At 36.0% G+C, this 15,268-nt stretch overlaps 2 protein-coding genes and 1 long non-coding RNA gene across 4 annotated transcripts; 1 reads left to right on the plus strand and 2 right to left on the minus strand.

Moving 5' to 3' along the window:
- Positions 1–3,158, plus strand: LOC121260480 (E3 ubiquitin-protein ligase MARCHF8). Its single transcript, XM_041162363.1, has 7 exons — positions 1–267; positions 382–453; positions 1,233–1,300; positions 1,836–1,965; positions 2,363–2,443; positions 2,559–2,654; positions 2,873–3,158. Exons 1-7 carry the CDS (start codon positions 130–132, stop codon positions 2,942–2,944), a joined length of 657 nt encoding a protein of 218 aa, XP_041018297.1. The 5' UTR covers positions 1–129; the 3' UTR covers positions 2,945–3,158.
- On the minus strand, positions 795–15,182 carry LOC121260481. Its single transcript, XR_005939726.1, has 2 exons — positions 15,140–15,182; positions 795–937 (listed from the first exon to the last, which is right to left on the minus strand). It is a non-coding gene; the product is annotated as an uncharacterized LOC121260481 (long non-coding RNA).
- Positions 3,368–12,647, minus strand: LOC121260479 (DNA mismatch repair protein MSH6). Of its 2 annotated transcripts, none has more exons than XM_041162359.1 (21): positions 11,479–12,646; positions 10,964–11,060; positions 10,592–10,694; positions 10,448–10,501; positions 10,268–10,342; positions 9,984–10,052; positions 9,771–9,854; positions 9,075–9,263; positions 8,065–8,615; positions 7,829–7,958; positions 7,500–7,591; positions 7,218–7,396; positions 6,916–7,118; positions 6,708–6,809; positions 6,221–6,383; positions 5,645–5,934; positions 5,429–5,566; positions 4,967–5,046; positions 4,718–4,817; positions 4,428–4,557; positions 3,368–3,987 (listed from the first exon to the last, which is right to left on the minus strand). In XM_041162359.1, the coding sequence occupies exons 1-21, from the start codon at positions 12,446–12,448 to the stop codon at positions 3,737–3,739; spliced, it is 4,050 nt and encodes a 1,349-aa protein (XP_041018293.1). In that variant the 5' UTR covers positions 12,449–12,646; the 3' UTR covers positions 3,368–3,736. The 2 variants fall into 2 exon arrangements, with proteins under 2 accessions (XP_041018293.1, XP_041018294.1); XM_041162360.1 differs by lacking the exon at positions 3,368–3,987 and adding an exon at positions 4,055–4,348 and having other exon boundaries at positions 4,410–4,557; positions 11,479–12,647.
- Positions 15,183–15,268: the final 86 nt, after the last annotated feature.

Here is a 15,268-nt window from a genome sequence, read left to right on the forward strand (position 1 = left end):
ACGCGAAGGGAGAGAGTCGACACAGAGAGAAACAGAGGAAGAGAGGATTTTTTGAAATAAGAAAGAGAGATCAGTTTAAGTTACATACACAGAGAGAAAGGTGGTGAAAAGAAAAAAGGAGAAGGAAAAATGGGAGAAGTTGTATTATTTGTGGATGATTTGAAATCGAGTATTTCAATCTATTCGTACTGTAGAATTTGCCATGAAGAAGAATCAGAGAGCTGTAAGAGCTTGGAAGCTCCTTGTGCTTGTTCAGGAACCGTTAAGGTAATTATAGATTACTGCTTGTTTTGTTGATGTGATTATGTTCTGTTTCTGCTTAATTTTCAATTTTCTAATTTTTTTTTTTTTTTCATTTTGTTTTTTGTCTTTCATTTTCAGTTTGCACACAGAGATTGCATACAGAGGTGGTGCAACGAGAAGGGGAACACCACCTGCGAAATATGTCTCCAGGTTGGAATTTATCTTATTCAAAGGGAATTGATTTTGGGTTCCATTTTTTCCTTCCCTCTGGTGTCTGGTGGGGTGGAAGGTTTGTCTATTGTGTTGGTGTGTGCGCTTGTTTTTTCTCCTTTGGATTTTGTTTTTTCGCATAAAAATGAATCGCTCGGCTGTATGTTTATGTATTTTTGTTCTTGTAATTCAAAGTAGCTGGGTCTTTTTAGTTCTTGCTAAAACTAGTTTTCATCGCCCTTTTGTTGTGTTTAGATTCTGGGGTGTCTCAAATTTGTCTTTTGCTTACTTTTCTTCATTTTTAAGTCTTTTTTCTTTTTCTTTTTTTTTTATCTTCTTTATATTATTGGGTCATGAAACGTTAAATTGCTTTTGACATGATACCTAATTAAAAACAATTATGGGCTTGTAGCTTTTGATTTTTAGCCCATTTTTTATGAAAAATTCTAGACATACGCGGTAAGCCTCGCATTCTTGTACACTTCTTAAAAATATGTGATTTGAAATATGAGGGTAAAAGAATAAAATCACATATTTTTAAGAAGTGTGCAGACTGTGAAGTTTCTATGTAGCCGGACTCTTTTTTTATATATTGTTTTTGTTTTTTTCTTTTTAACGTGAGAATAGATATATCTTCCTGAAAGTGAAGAACCAGTTCAATTTTTTTTTTTTTTTTTTTATATATAAAAAAGCTTCGACAATATACATGGTTTTATTGGAAGTGAAAAAATTAATGGAGATGAGTGTTATTAATGAGAATGAACTGTGAATTTGTGCAGCAATATGAACCAGGATACACTGCACCTTCAAAGAAGTCTCAGTTGATTGATGCAGCAGTGACCATTAGGTACTGGTTTCCAACTTGTTATTAAAAACAATCTAGAAAGAAATGGGTGCGTGACAGCGTGGCACAATCTTGCAGTTTGGCTAGGCTGAAAGCGTGTTAGAATCTTGACTCCCTTGATCACTCTCCTAAAAGACTAATGAAAGTCACTCACCTTTATTTACGTAGTTTATAATTGAAGTAAGCCACAAAACATGCTTTGCAACTAATCATTCTGTTAACGTGGGGCTAGTGTTTTTTTTTTATTCTCCCTTTTTCTGGACAAATATGATAACAAAAAAGGAAAAATATGGTCAGAGTGGGGCTTTCTCTGCATGCAGATGACATGAGTTGGCTGCACTTTCCATGAAATTTGCACTCTTTCTACGTCCTGATGACTATGCTGAGAATAATTACATTCTGTTAACTTGGGAATGGTTGCAATTTTCGAAATGTGCACCCTTTTGACTAATCCAATTTGTCATTTCTTCTGTTGTTTTCCCGTAGTAAGTAAGACCATTAATTAGTTAATCCATATGAATACAAACATTGTTAACAGAGAAAGCATGCAAATTCCAAGAAGAGAGCAAGAGGTGACAAATCCAGGATTAGGGACAATGAGCGAGTACTCGCAGTGCACGTCTGCTGCAGATAGAAGTGCTTCTTGCTGCCGATCCTTGGCCCTAACAGTAAGTTTGTTTTTTATTCAAAATCTCTGAGATTCCCAAATGGTGACAAATGTCCTTGTGGTCCAATGTTTATTGTATAGTTGTGATCAATTTTGCTATGAAAACTCAAGCTGAGCTGGACTCAAGAAAATTTGGAAATAGTAACAAAATTGGGTACTTAGTTGACCATTTCCTTGCCATGCAGCAGCCCATATTGGTAGTTGTAGAGGTGCATTGACCAAAATACATTAATAACAAGTGCATTCAGACTGTCCAATGATCAAGCATTTGGGCGGTTGGGGCCCTATATTGGGGCCACAATCCCACCAGTGCATTAAAAATTTCATCTGCAGTTATTGTGTTCATGATGTTCATTTACTTAGTTATTTATGCGACAATTTGTTGATTGAATTTGCAGTTTACGGTCATCTTGCTTGTTAGACATTTCTTTGATTTGCTTAATGGTGGAACAGAAGATTATCCCTTCACACTTCTTACAGTAAGTAGTTTATTTTCTTTTAGCAGCTGCTTCTGCGCTGCAACTGGGCTGGAACATCCGAACTGAACTCCTACTACTGAGTGGTTTAAATTGATCACGTTCTTGCAATTTGCAGGTACTTATTCTAAAGGTTAGTGGAATTATCCTGCCAATGTTGATATTGATGCGCATAGTCACAGCAATTCAAAACAGCATCAAAGGGCATTATGAGGTTAGTTCCTATTCTTACTATCAAAAATTAGTTCAATTCATAAAGAATGTGATCTCGATTATGTGTGCGAATGGGAACATGAAATGAATCCATATAACAAGGTGAGTTCAAAGTTAAATTGTCCTTGTAGTTTTTTGTTGTTATTATTATTGTTTTTTTTTTTCTTTCACTATTTACCAAATTGAGACTAAGCTAGGAACATTTTTTCCGCTTAGCAGGATTCTGAGTACGACACCTCAAACCTGGACGGAGACAATGAAGAAGACGAACAGCAGCACCATGCAGTCTAAAGCTACTCCTGATGTGTATAATCTCTACTCAGTTGAATTTGCATCAGAGCATTATAGCAGTGCTCACCTTTGTCATATATCTCCCACTTTTTGGAGGTACAAGCGACAAAGAAAAAGATAGATTCTTTCTTGAAAAATAAGTCATTCTTTCCTTTGTACCATCGAGTTAGGTATGGTATATAACTGTCTTTTATTCAGCCACCCCACCCACCCACCCGCCTAGCAAAAGTCGAAAATAAAACCCTAAAAGACTGAAAGATTGCAACAGCTACATGGACCAGCAGATTAACAGACTAGCTTTACCGATATGCATTCACGTCAAAAACAAGTCCGTTGGATGAACAATCAAATTCGTTGCGTAAATGGGCAAGGCCAGCCACTTTTTGGTTTGTTTGTTGAAAGTTGAATCCGCTACAATGAGGCTGAGATATAAAGGAATTTTACAATATGAACGCCACTCCTTCCAATCCAGGCACATAAACAATGAAGACTCAAGTTGTTTCTCAAATATAATTTATATACAAAAAAAGGTCGGTGACTCCAATTTACAGGTGAGATTCTGAAAGCAATCGGGTTGGATTTGAAATGTCATTTTCTATAAAGTAGGTCCCATTAAGCACGACCTCAAACTTACTTCGGGTTTTGAAATTTGAGAACCTTGGTCCAACAAAATTGGCAATGACTTAGGAGAAGGCGTGAGGAATCATCACTGGCCGAGATAAAGATTTTGATTTCACATCATTATCTGCTGAACGCCACCTAAGTCTCGCAAAACCATATATTTCGAGCAGTTCAACTTTTCTGTGTAAGTATCTGAACCCTATGTCGAAGTTCAGTCAGGCTGCTAAGACCAACGTTCTCAGGAGACTCGTGGCACCCCAAATTTTCTGCAACGTCTACAAACTTCTGGACAAGTTCTACCATTTCATCAACCCAACTTAGATTGGATAAGTTATTTTCAAATTTCTTCTTGTCTTTACCATATGTATCCTCGAATTCTCTAGACTTCGCAGCAGCCTTTTGAAGTACGGAATCGGGAAGTCCTGAAATAAATAATGGTAATTAAACTTTAGCTAAATGCAGTGTCAACTATGGCCATATTTAGTAATTAGTCGATAATAAGGAAAACTAATCATAAACCTAAACCAACACTATCTAGGCACGGGCATTTGATTTGCCCATTTTAGATTCAGACTCTGATGCACATAGATCCATCCCTCTGCAGCATTCATGACAAACTATTTATAACATGCTAAACCTTATCACATCTGCCCAAAAATGTCAAAATTTAAAAGTTCAATTATAACTTGCTAGGGGAAAAAAGAGTAAGAGCAAGCTCCGAGGCAAAGGTCATCATCCCCTACATTAAATCATTGCCAACACTCTAAATCGACTAAACCAAATAATTGCATGTTGGCCACTATACATCTGGTTCTTGAAGAAAGACCCTAAAGGAAGACAGTAGCAACGAAAAGAATCTTACCAGCTAACCTTGCAACATTAACACCATAGCTTTTAGGGCACGCACCAGGTGTCAACCTGTAAAGAAATGTAACTTCTTCCACATCTCCAACCCCATTTCCCACTCTACATGCCATATGACACAGGGAAACCTATACAAACATGAACAGACAGCATGAAACGTTCAAAGCTTTGTGGCTATTGGTAGAATAACAATCAGTGCCTTATTAAGGTTTCTAAATTGTGGAGATTTAAACATAAATTCTCCAAGAAAAAAAAGATAAGGAAAAAAGATAAAATCGCATGAAATACCTTGGGATCTTTCTGATAGTTTACAGCTAATCGGTGATAGTGGGTAGAAAACAATCCTCGACACTGCACTTTGTGTACAAAATGTTGAAGAACTGATTCGCTGCCGAGGGCAGGAAATCCAAAAGTAGAAATAAGGTCAAGCAGATGCAAAATTGAAAATATTAGAAAAGACTAATTTGCAGAGAATTGATCATTAATTTTGGATTCATTGCAATGCAATGGTTAGATTTGTCCATGAACAACACATACGCAATGGCTTGTCCATCTGCAGTTGATGTCCCACGTCCAAGTTCATCCAATGCCACTAACGAATTGCAAGTGGCTGAAGACTGCATTAACCGCAAAAAATATGTTAATGCATGATGTTGTTCAACAAATGAGATGCTGAGAGAACTTGCAAGAAGGGTGGGGTTAAAAATTTGTTCAACAGCAACATTTAGCATGACTCCGTGTAAAAGTTACAGAGGAGGAAATTTGTGTCCAGACTACAATCAAGCCATTCATGTGTCCTATAGACAGCTCAACCACAATAGGTTCGCATTTTGGTTGCGGAGATTTAATAAATTGAGCTCAAAAGTGAGAATTACAAGGACAAATCAATGAATTATAACATACTGAAGAATGTTGTGTTTCCGTTCTGCATGTAATCCATATATCACCCAATAAAATTATTCTGCAATGAAAACAATTTGATCTGCCGAGAACTCTTACCAGCATTAACGCGGTTTCTGAAAGTTCAGTCAGAAAGGTACTTTGGCCTGCCATTATGTGATCTTTGGCACCCATCCGAACAAAAATTTGGTCCACAGGTGACAGCTCGAAGTTTTCTGCAGGAACATCAGCCCCTACCTGGGAAGAACAAAGGTTGAAAACTACTAAAAGATAAGAAAACTTACAAACTGCATAACAAAAACCAGAAAAACTTACCTGTGCCAAAATTACAGCCAAGCACACTTGGCGAAGAAGAGTTGATTTTCCACCCATATTTGGACCAGTGAGAAGGATGAAGCTGGGTTGACCCGGACCACCAATTGTAATGTCGTTGGGGACAAATGTTCCCTTGCCTAAAGAATCACTTCTAAGTACAGGATGTCCCAAATTTTTTGTTGAAAAGCATGGCACTTCATCTGGATTCGATGAACCTATTATGGTCGGCCGGCATGTTGGCCCTTCATAAAAGTCGCTTGCAATCGCAAGACTGATCAAAACATCCAGCTCTGCAACATGTGCCAATTCCAGTCATTCCAAATAAATATATTTTTGCGTATAAGCTACAAGATTTTTTTCATGCACCAAATGAATGATGCGCAAAACTTTGAGCTCCAAGTAATAAAACATCATTTCCAATAAGGTATTTTAGTTTGGGCTACTATAGAAGATTATATTAATACCACAATCTGGAGATCCACCATTTCACCCAAAAAAAAAAACACAATATTTCCCTTCTCTTCATATCCATAATCATGCAGGCATGTGTGCACATGAGAGAGGGGGGGTGTATACCAGCAGTAGCAGAAGCCAATTGTCTCCACTTATTATGATGCTCACAGAATCGTCCAATTAACCTCTGCAAAATGCTTTTCAGCATGGATTCCTTTTCCGATTCTGCTTGCAAGAGCTCTCCCAACAACTTTTTAATATTTGGAGTCCAATATCTGAAGAAGCCCTGAAAATACCAGCAAAGAATTAAGAAAAGTATTGAAGGATATAAACAAAATAAAGAACTACTCAAGAAGTGAAATTTAGGAAATTAATAATGGAAAAAATAAAATCGTAACTGCTCTAAAATGATACTAGTGATCCTACAACCACGCCATCTTATTCAACGTGATACTGCTCTAAGATGCTTCACAAAAAATTGTAACTACAATAAATAAACGATAGGCACTACATCTTGTTAATTAGCCCAGGTATCTCAAAATTGTTCAAATATAGGATCAAATGTAGCAACTACTAAAGCTACTTCATTTGCCAAGCCTTTCGTTCTTACCTTTCTAGATGATCGTAACTCATAATCAGGAGGGATGCTCCCCCGCAAACTCTCTGGTACTTCTAAGAGGTATGCCTCTTTTCCAACTGTGACATATGTAATCTAACAGATCATTGGAAGACAGAAGTTGGTTATTTTTGTGGACCATAAACAAAGAATTAGACTACTGAAAATTCAAACACCCCAAACTGTTCACAGAAATTCATACTGATGCATCTCCAAGCAACTTTCGCTGTTCCTTGAGGTGTTTCGTTAAACTAGACTCAACCTCCTTGATTCTTTTACAGGCAGAGTCATACTCTGTATCGATTCCTCCATGGGGTATTACACGTCCTGAATTATTAGCTTCCACCCAATCAAAGGCGTCCTTGAAATGATTAATTACTGAATGAATGTCAAGGAGACCATTACCTGCATATATATAAAAGATGAGATGCCAGATTAGATTATTTTCAAAAGCATCATATAAATATATATATATATATATATATATATTAAAGCTAAACATACTGGGTGTTAACAGATGATGGAGGACTCTGGATTCAACATTTTCCAAAATAACACCCAGTGAAGAACATGCTTGGGCCATTAACTCACAACCGCGTAGAGCTGAAATGAACTCTTGGAGCTGTTTCTTTGCTGCATCCTCATATAGAACCACTTTGTTGGCGTTCCTTCCTTGAGCTTCACTGTGTTGAGTCAATGCCAATGGATATAAATCATGCTAATATTAACTATCCCTAAATTATAGTACAATATAATAAATTCTGCACCTAGGCTGATTGGATCTACCTGATGGCAAAAACACGTGCAAGCAACCGCTCCATGTCTGGGAGCCTGGACAATGCTTTTCGAAATTCAATTGCACAAGCTAGATTAATTCCCTAAAAAGCAAAATTATATATCAAAATCATTGTATGACACTGAACTTATAATGAATGCTACCAAACAATCCAGGTTCTATTCTATTTAGGAAGTCCATAAAGTTCGAATAATAAATTTTGAAACAACATTTGCTATCATTCTAACAATGAACTTTGTAAGACCTAACCAACAATATCATTCTGCAAAGGCTTGAGGCATGTCATATCAAGTTATAAGCATATCGATGTGAAACTCACCCGCAAACCTGCAACAGCATCCTGGCGTTCCCGAATTAACTCTGGACGAAATAGAGGCCTTGCAAGCCATGATTTGAGCAACCTCTTCCCAAATGCCGTCACACAGTGGTTCAATTGGGAGTAGAGTGTCCTTAAAAGAGACAGGAAAAACACATCAAAACAAGGTCTAAGGGACAATAAACAAAATGTATGTATGTGCAAGTGTTTAGATGTATACAACCACACAGTAAGGGTACCCTGAAGAGTCTCCATTTCTGCCATTTTCAAAAATCTCAAGGTTCTCCAGTGCAGCAGCATCAAGAACCATGTATTGGTTTGAGACAATATTACCAAAACCAGAGCAAGGAAGTAACTCAAACTTTGCAAAACGAAGTAATGTTTCATCCAGGAAAGCCTGCTTAAGATAGAAAAGAATGCCCCCAAGAGCTGAGAGTGCACAGCTGCCATTCTCCCCTGACCTCACTAGGTCTGAAAGAACATCTGGTAGGCAAGCCAGCCCATTTTCCTCCATGTGAGAATGGATACCATGAAAATTGGCTTCATTTAGAGATCCAGAAACTGATTGTTGCACAATGCGGCTGTAGATATTTTTAACTTCATGCAAAGTCTTCTCAGCATCCCAAAATTCCAAGAGTGGATCTAACTCATTCACTAAAGGATTTCTTGTGTGTCTCATCAGTACCCTTTCTGTTTCAGTGCTGAGCTGTTTTGCAGGTTTTACAATTTCCACAGGCCTTAACTCAGACAAGAGACAACACAAGGCACTGCACTCCTTATCATCCACAAACTGGCAAAGAGAGAAACATGCTTAGTTAAAAAAATCACCAAAGAAATTATTTAACTGATAAGTTAATGAGAAATCCTATACATGTACAGAAAAGTGCAAACCATTGTCCATTATGTGTGAGTACACATTATACTTGTAACTGTAACAGTTCACAACTGACATGAGTTTCAAAAAGGGAATGCAATGGCCAGCCATTACAGCTAATAGTTTAACAGCTGAATAAGCACATACACAACTGACAATAGCCCACAAGACCTTCCCACACCATTAACAAAAGAAGATCAGATGCATGAAAGCAATCCCGTTTGAAAACTGGTCAATGCAACCCAGCATACACGAGTATGAGCAAAATCAAAATAGTGTGCCATGTCCATAGCATATACACACAGAGAGGTTATGCCTGAGAACAGGAGAGTTACATTTGGTAGCAGTTGAAGTCAAACATTCTACTAGACTCACCTGCCCAAGAACAACCCTGCTGGTAGCAACATCTACCACACAAACACCAAAAACGCGCTCTGCATTTTGGTTTGCCAGTGTGCCTTCAACTACTGCCATTAGGTAAGAAGCATCAGGATTTGATAACAGCATCTCTCCCTCAGTTAGTGTTCCTTTTGTAACCACCGCACATACTTCACGTTTGACAACCTACCAATAAAGGGAATAATGTCAAAACCACTGAGGTCTAATCTTTCCATTTTTCCTTTCACAATATAGACACCAAACTAAGAAAAGAATTGCCACTAACAATCAAATACAGTAGCGAGATGATGACTCCAACATGAAAAATCATTCTTTGATCAAAATCCAATAACCAATATACTGACAATAAAAAGCCAGAATCACAGCTTGATTGAAGGCACAATTCCAGTTGAAAGATAAATTTCTTCAATTTGATCGAGAATGAGGCCTACGTGTCAGTATAATAAAGTAATCATCTAATCTATCTTTCAACTGGAATTTCCTAGACTTGACTAGACAATTAGACCTGTAGGAATCAGATTGACTCATCGTATATAACAAACTTACCTATCTATATATTAGTATATGCATGTATATATTTCTATACCTACTCAGTAATCAATTTAAGGAAAAGAATGACTACTAAAGAAGGTGGAAAGTTATCATTGTCCTTGAGTCTTCAAGCAAACAGACCTTATCCTTGGAACCTTTTTCTTTGCGACGAAGCTCTAGCTGTTCAGGGGTTTCTGTCTGCTCGACAACAAGAACTCGATAACCCTGATTCATCAAGGCAGATTATATTATATTCAGCTTGATAATAAAGAATGGGCTCATCAAAGAAATAGGGACATAATTAACTCAATAAAGAGAAAACCAATTGACAATAACATAAATGAGTGAGCCAACCTTTCTAGCCAATTTCTCCACATTCATTGAGAAGTTCTTTTCTGGGAATCCGCAATGCGGTTGTTCTCCCTAAAGTGCAAGTAGTGTCAATAAAAACCAGTAAAGATCATGGATATGTCAAACAGACATCAAAACCATATAGTAGACATTAGAATGAAAAAGAATCTAATCAAGTTTTTTATTTGTCCTGACTATCAAAATGCAGTATTACCCAGAGTAAAAATAAGGGTCAGCATCACAAGAAAACGAAATATTAGTTTGGATGCACTCAAACAGATTAATACCTTCATATATTGCAAGTTAAGCTCTTTCACCCCTACATGTGCATCCATTTCAAAAAGCTCATAAAACTTGCCCATCTGCTCCAACAAATAAAAGAAATTACAACCAGTCTGCAGTAATGGCAACGACAGCTTTTGTAACAATATCTAGCTTTATTCAGCTAATGTGACCTATATCCATACCTTGAAAAATAAAACCTTGTCCATATGCTTTGACTTAAACTCCCACCATTGTCTCTGCATGATTATAGAGGGATAAGATTGAAAACATACAAAATGAAAATGCTTAAAAGACTACTACACTGCTTGATGTCCGAAAGCAAGTACCTGGCCGCCTGACAAACTTCTTAGAAAATCAGGAGGCAAGTAAAGAGTCCTCGGATCATAGTTTGCATCACCAGGACGTCTTCTTTTTGCATCCCTGCGTTCTCTGTATCAAGACTAAACAAGTTCAGCAAATATGAATGAGCAAGACATCGACATTACTAGCCAAACAGCCAAAATAATATATGAACAGAAATCTCTGCATTATACTTACTACCTAGTTCCTTTTCTCACTCAAAGGCACTTTGATCGGACAATAATATTAATGTTATTTCAATCATACAATAATACATCAACAAGTAAATGCGGTCTTTTTATAGTCTTGATTGAAAGATAATTGGAAAAGATTAACTACAAAGATATATAAGAACTTACTCCCCAAGGAAGAATAACTTTTCAGTCTCACGCATACCAAACCTTTCTGCAGCATCGCCCGTTAAGGCATTACCAAGGTCATTAGATGCCTTCCCACCTACAGAAAGTGCATGCTCGAGTTCAGTCTCAGTGCCCAATAAGATGTAAAGTTCAAACATCTGCTCCAGTAACTGTAGGTTCCCACAGCATAAATCAGAACCAGAATGGGCATGCGGAAAATAGAAATCCTTCTTTAGAGTAAAGAAAAATAGATGAAGGAAAACATAGGGAGGCCCGGTATAAAGCTTTAATTCAATTAATATAATCCTATCTATTCCAATTTTACCAGCCACAGAAACCATCTAATGTGACAATTATGAATTATTCAAAACGCAAATAACACAGACCATTTGCAGCTCATGCTACAGATGAAACATAACATTAACATTTCCAGTGCATTCATTTATCCTACATTGTTCTTGTCTCCGCACACAAACCAACAAGAACGCGCCCAAACTCGAAACCCAATTACTTACTCTCCGCATTACTAAGCGTCTCCGTCAAAGAAATCTTGAAACCTCCTTTACAAGTATCCTGGCCACCACCGCCATTCTTGCTCTTCTTAGTAGACCCAAGCTTCTCTCCCTCACCGACCTTCCGCTTCCTCGACCCGCTGCCATTCCCTCTAAGTTTTCCTTTCGGCTTCGTTAGCCCTTCATTCTCTTCATCCTCCTCCAAATGCATATCCTCCCCACCATCCTCAATCATCTCTTCCTCCATATTTTTTCCCCAATCTTCATCGCTTGAATCATCATCACCACCGCCACTAACAGCATCAGTCTCCTCTACATTCTCCACCTCCTCATCTTCGACCACCACCTTCGTACCGCGCTGCCGCGACCGCTTATATCCCTTAACACCCTCGTCCTCCTTAACGATCTCTACCTCCTCGTCCTGAACCATCGCCTCCCTGGAATCTGAAGAACCCCGCCGCAACCGCTTGAATTTCTTCTTCACGCTCTCTTCGACCCACTCAATCTTCTCTTTCCCCAGATCCAACAATTCCTCCTCAGCGTCATCGTACTGAACCAAATGCTTATTAGCATCTCTGTCGAAAAATTTCACGGAACCCTCGTACCAGGACTTATCCAACGGCCAAAAGACCTTGATCCTCCTCCCCACAGCATCCTCACCGTAGGATTTATTAACGGGGGGAGTTAAGGGAGACGCGCCGATGACTAAGAGGGGCTTCTTGAGCTTGGATAGGAGAGGGGAAGGGGTGGTAGGGCTAGAGCAAGGGCAAGGGCTTGGAGTAGAATCGGGATTGGGATTAGGGTTTTTAGGGAAAGAATTGGAAGCGATTTTAGGGCTTTGTTTGGAGTTGGAGAGAGTGGGAGAAGGTGAAGGAGACGGAGACGGAGACGCTTTGGAGAAGAAGGAAGTGATTTGACGCTGTGGGTTAACGAGTGGCGACCGGCCATTGCTCTGTCGGCGTGACGGTGCCATTGCTGCTAATCACTCTCTGTGTGTTTGTGATCGTGCGCGAATGAGAGTGTTCAAGAGAGAGCTTTCTGGGTATAGAATTGTGATTTGTGAGTGAGGGGTGGCGGGAAATGCACCTAGAATAAATTCCCGGGAAACAGGTTTTGGGGTCGGAAATGTTGTTTGGCGGGAATTTTGCTGCGTATCGCAGTTCGCATCCTCAGAAGCGTCTTTTTTATTTTATTATTATTATTATTATTATTCAAAAAGTGGTGCTATAGTCACCAAAATAGTATTCTAAATGCATTTCATTTTTTCGTTTTTCTTCATGTATTTTTTTAATCATTATAAATATTTTTTAAAAAAATAAAAATTTACAATATCGTTAAAAAATATTTTCTTAATTACTAAATAATAAATAAATAAAAAAACTCATTCGAGACACTATTTAGATCCTGAATTTGAGACTCAAAGTATTTCTATTATTCAAAAAATATATACACAGTAACTTTTGTATATTTTTTATGTTAATGTAGTTCACTACGTCACTTTTTTCGAACCTAATACATATACATTAGTTTTGCACATTAATTATGTTAAAAAACAGTTCATGCTTTTATTTTTTTTAAATTATAATAGATTGTACTATAAGTGAAGTGTTAATTCTCTAACTTATATGTAGCAAAACTTATCTATAATAGTATTATTCATTTTGAGTAAAATTGTGAATCATGCTATTATTGCTATATTCTGTATTTATCTAATTTTGTACTATATTAATAAGCATTATTAATAACTTTTTATACTAAATATTATTAAAATAATAAATCATTAATGACTTTATGCAACATATGAAAACTCTTAAAATCGAATAAACGATTTTTATTTTTCATGCGTTAAATTCGTCTTCTAATCTTGCATTTGCATGTAAATGTTAATAGCTCAATACCATATATAAATAGCTCAATACCAAATAAAACGGTCCAACAGCATGAGAGGTCCCGTAGAAGAGCAATAGCATTAAAAGGAAGAGTGTTGCTAGTTAAAAATTTCATATTTTATATTTTTCTTTTATTTTTTACATTTTTTAACATCTTTAAATATACACCAATATATTAAAAGTAAATTTTTTTAACTATTAAGTAAAAAAATTAAATATATAGAACAATCAAAATAAAGAGACAAACTCGTGAGCGTAGTAAAATTTTCCTAAAAGCAGATATGAATGGTGTTGTGTATGGGTGGTGCGTTACGGCGGTCCATGGAATCTCCTTTATGCATGATGTCATCAATTCCAAGAACCTTCAGCTTCTATGATTGCAAAAACAACTGTTTTTTTCTTTGCCAACTCATGGATCATTAGGATTATGCTTTGACAATCTATCCAATAGAAATGATTTATATAAAGTTTAAATAGATAAGTCGCACGCATATTTTTATTGAAAAAGATATATCACCTTAAGAAAATGTTAAAAAAATTATTTGTTATTAGTAAAACCTATTTTTTTACAAAAAATTTATACAAAATTTATCTATTTGAGATTTATACCTAACATTACTCATTCATACGATAGTGTTTAACCATTCATAATAAATATTGGGTAAGGCTACTATGCCCGCCCGCTGAGCGTGCCTCCTAGGTGTTTTTTTTCTTTTTTTTAATATATTTAAATATATTTTTTTAAAAAAATATATCAATACACTTAAAATTATTTCTTTAATCACTAAAAAAAATTTTGACCAGCGGACAACTAGGGCGGTAAAACATGGAGGGCATAGAAGCTTTTCCCATAAATATCATTGGGTAGGAAAAAATCTGTTTGTCATCATTGTCTTAACGTAAATAATCGATTATATTCAAAATTATAATTAATGAGTAAGTTTTGTTAGGAGGAATGTTAATAACAGAATTAGTTACAAAGTAAAGCAAGGAGAAACAGACATTAGGTACCAACATTGTGTTATGAAAAAAAGCCAATTATCTTCACATTTTCAGTGCAACCAATAAATGCATAATAAAATATAAAGAAATGAATCAAACAACTCCCACGAACTAATCCAATGGTTTTTTTTTTTTTTTCAATCAAAAATCCAAAAAATATTTAAAAGTGGAGGAATTTCAAGACTACTGCTACATCAGCATGCCAGTAAAGACGATTTGTTCATTTTGGCATTTGATTGTGTTATTTAAACAAGGGTTAATGATATTACAATTATAATTATTTGTAATTATTTTACCACTCATTTTACAATCAACTAATAAAAATAGGCTCTTTAATTATAAATAAGAGAAATATTTTAGTCATAAAAAAATTTCACAGAAATAAACTCACAGATTGATTATGCTTTGACACGATATGTCATATTGTAAAATTATTTTTATTATAAAATAAATCTAATAAATCACATGAGCTACGTAATTTATGAATTTATTTTTATAAAATCTAGTTATATTTTTACCAAAATAAATCTCAATTTTATAAAAGAAAAAATTATATTCATCATCTCCACACACCACATTTCTTTTTTATTTTTTTCTTATAAAATGTGTAGAAGAATTCAATAAGTTGAAAAAGAATAAAACCAAAAAATAAATTAAAAAAATCTAAAAAATTAAAATAATAAAAAAGTGTGGTGTGTGAGGATGATAAATAGCAAAGCTCTTATAAAAATATCCTGGGATGTGCTACACAGAAGTCTCATGCTTATGCACACTACTTAAAAATATGTGATTTTATTTTTTTATCCTCGTATTTTATTTTTCACGTGTTAAAAAATAAAAAATATAATTATAAAAAATAAAATTATATATTTTTAAATAATGTGCAAAAATATGAGGCATAT

Source organism: Juglans microcarpa x Juglans regia, chromosome 4D, assembly GCF_004785595.1.
Source record: "Juglans microcarpa x Juglans regia isolate MS1-56 chromosome 4D, Jm3101_v1.0, whole genome shotgun sequence".
Classification (NCBI taxonomy): Eukaryota; Viridiplantae; Streptophyta; class Magnoliopsida; order Fagales; family Juglandaceae; genus Juglans; species Juglans microcarpa x Juglans regia.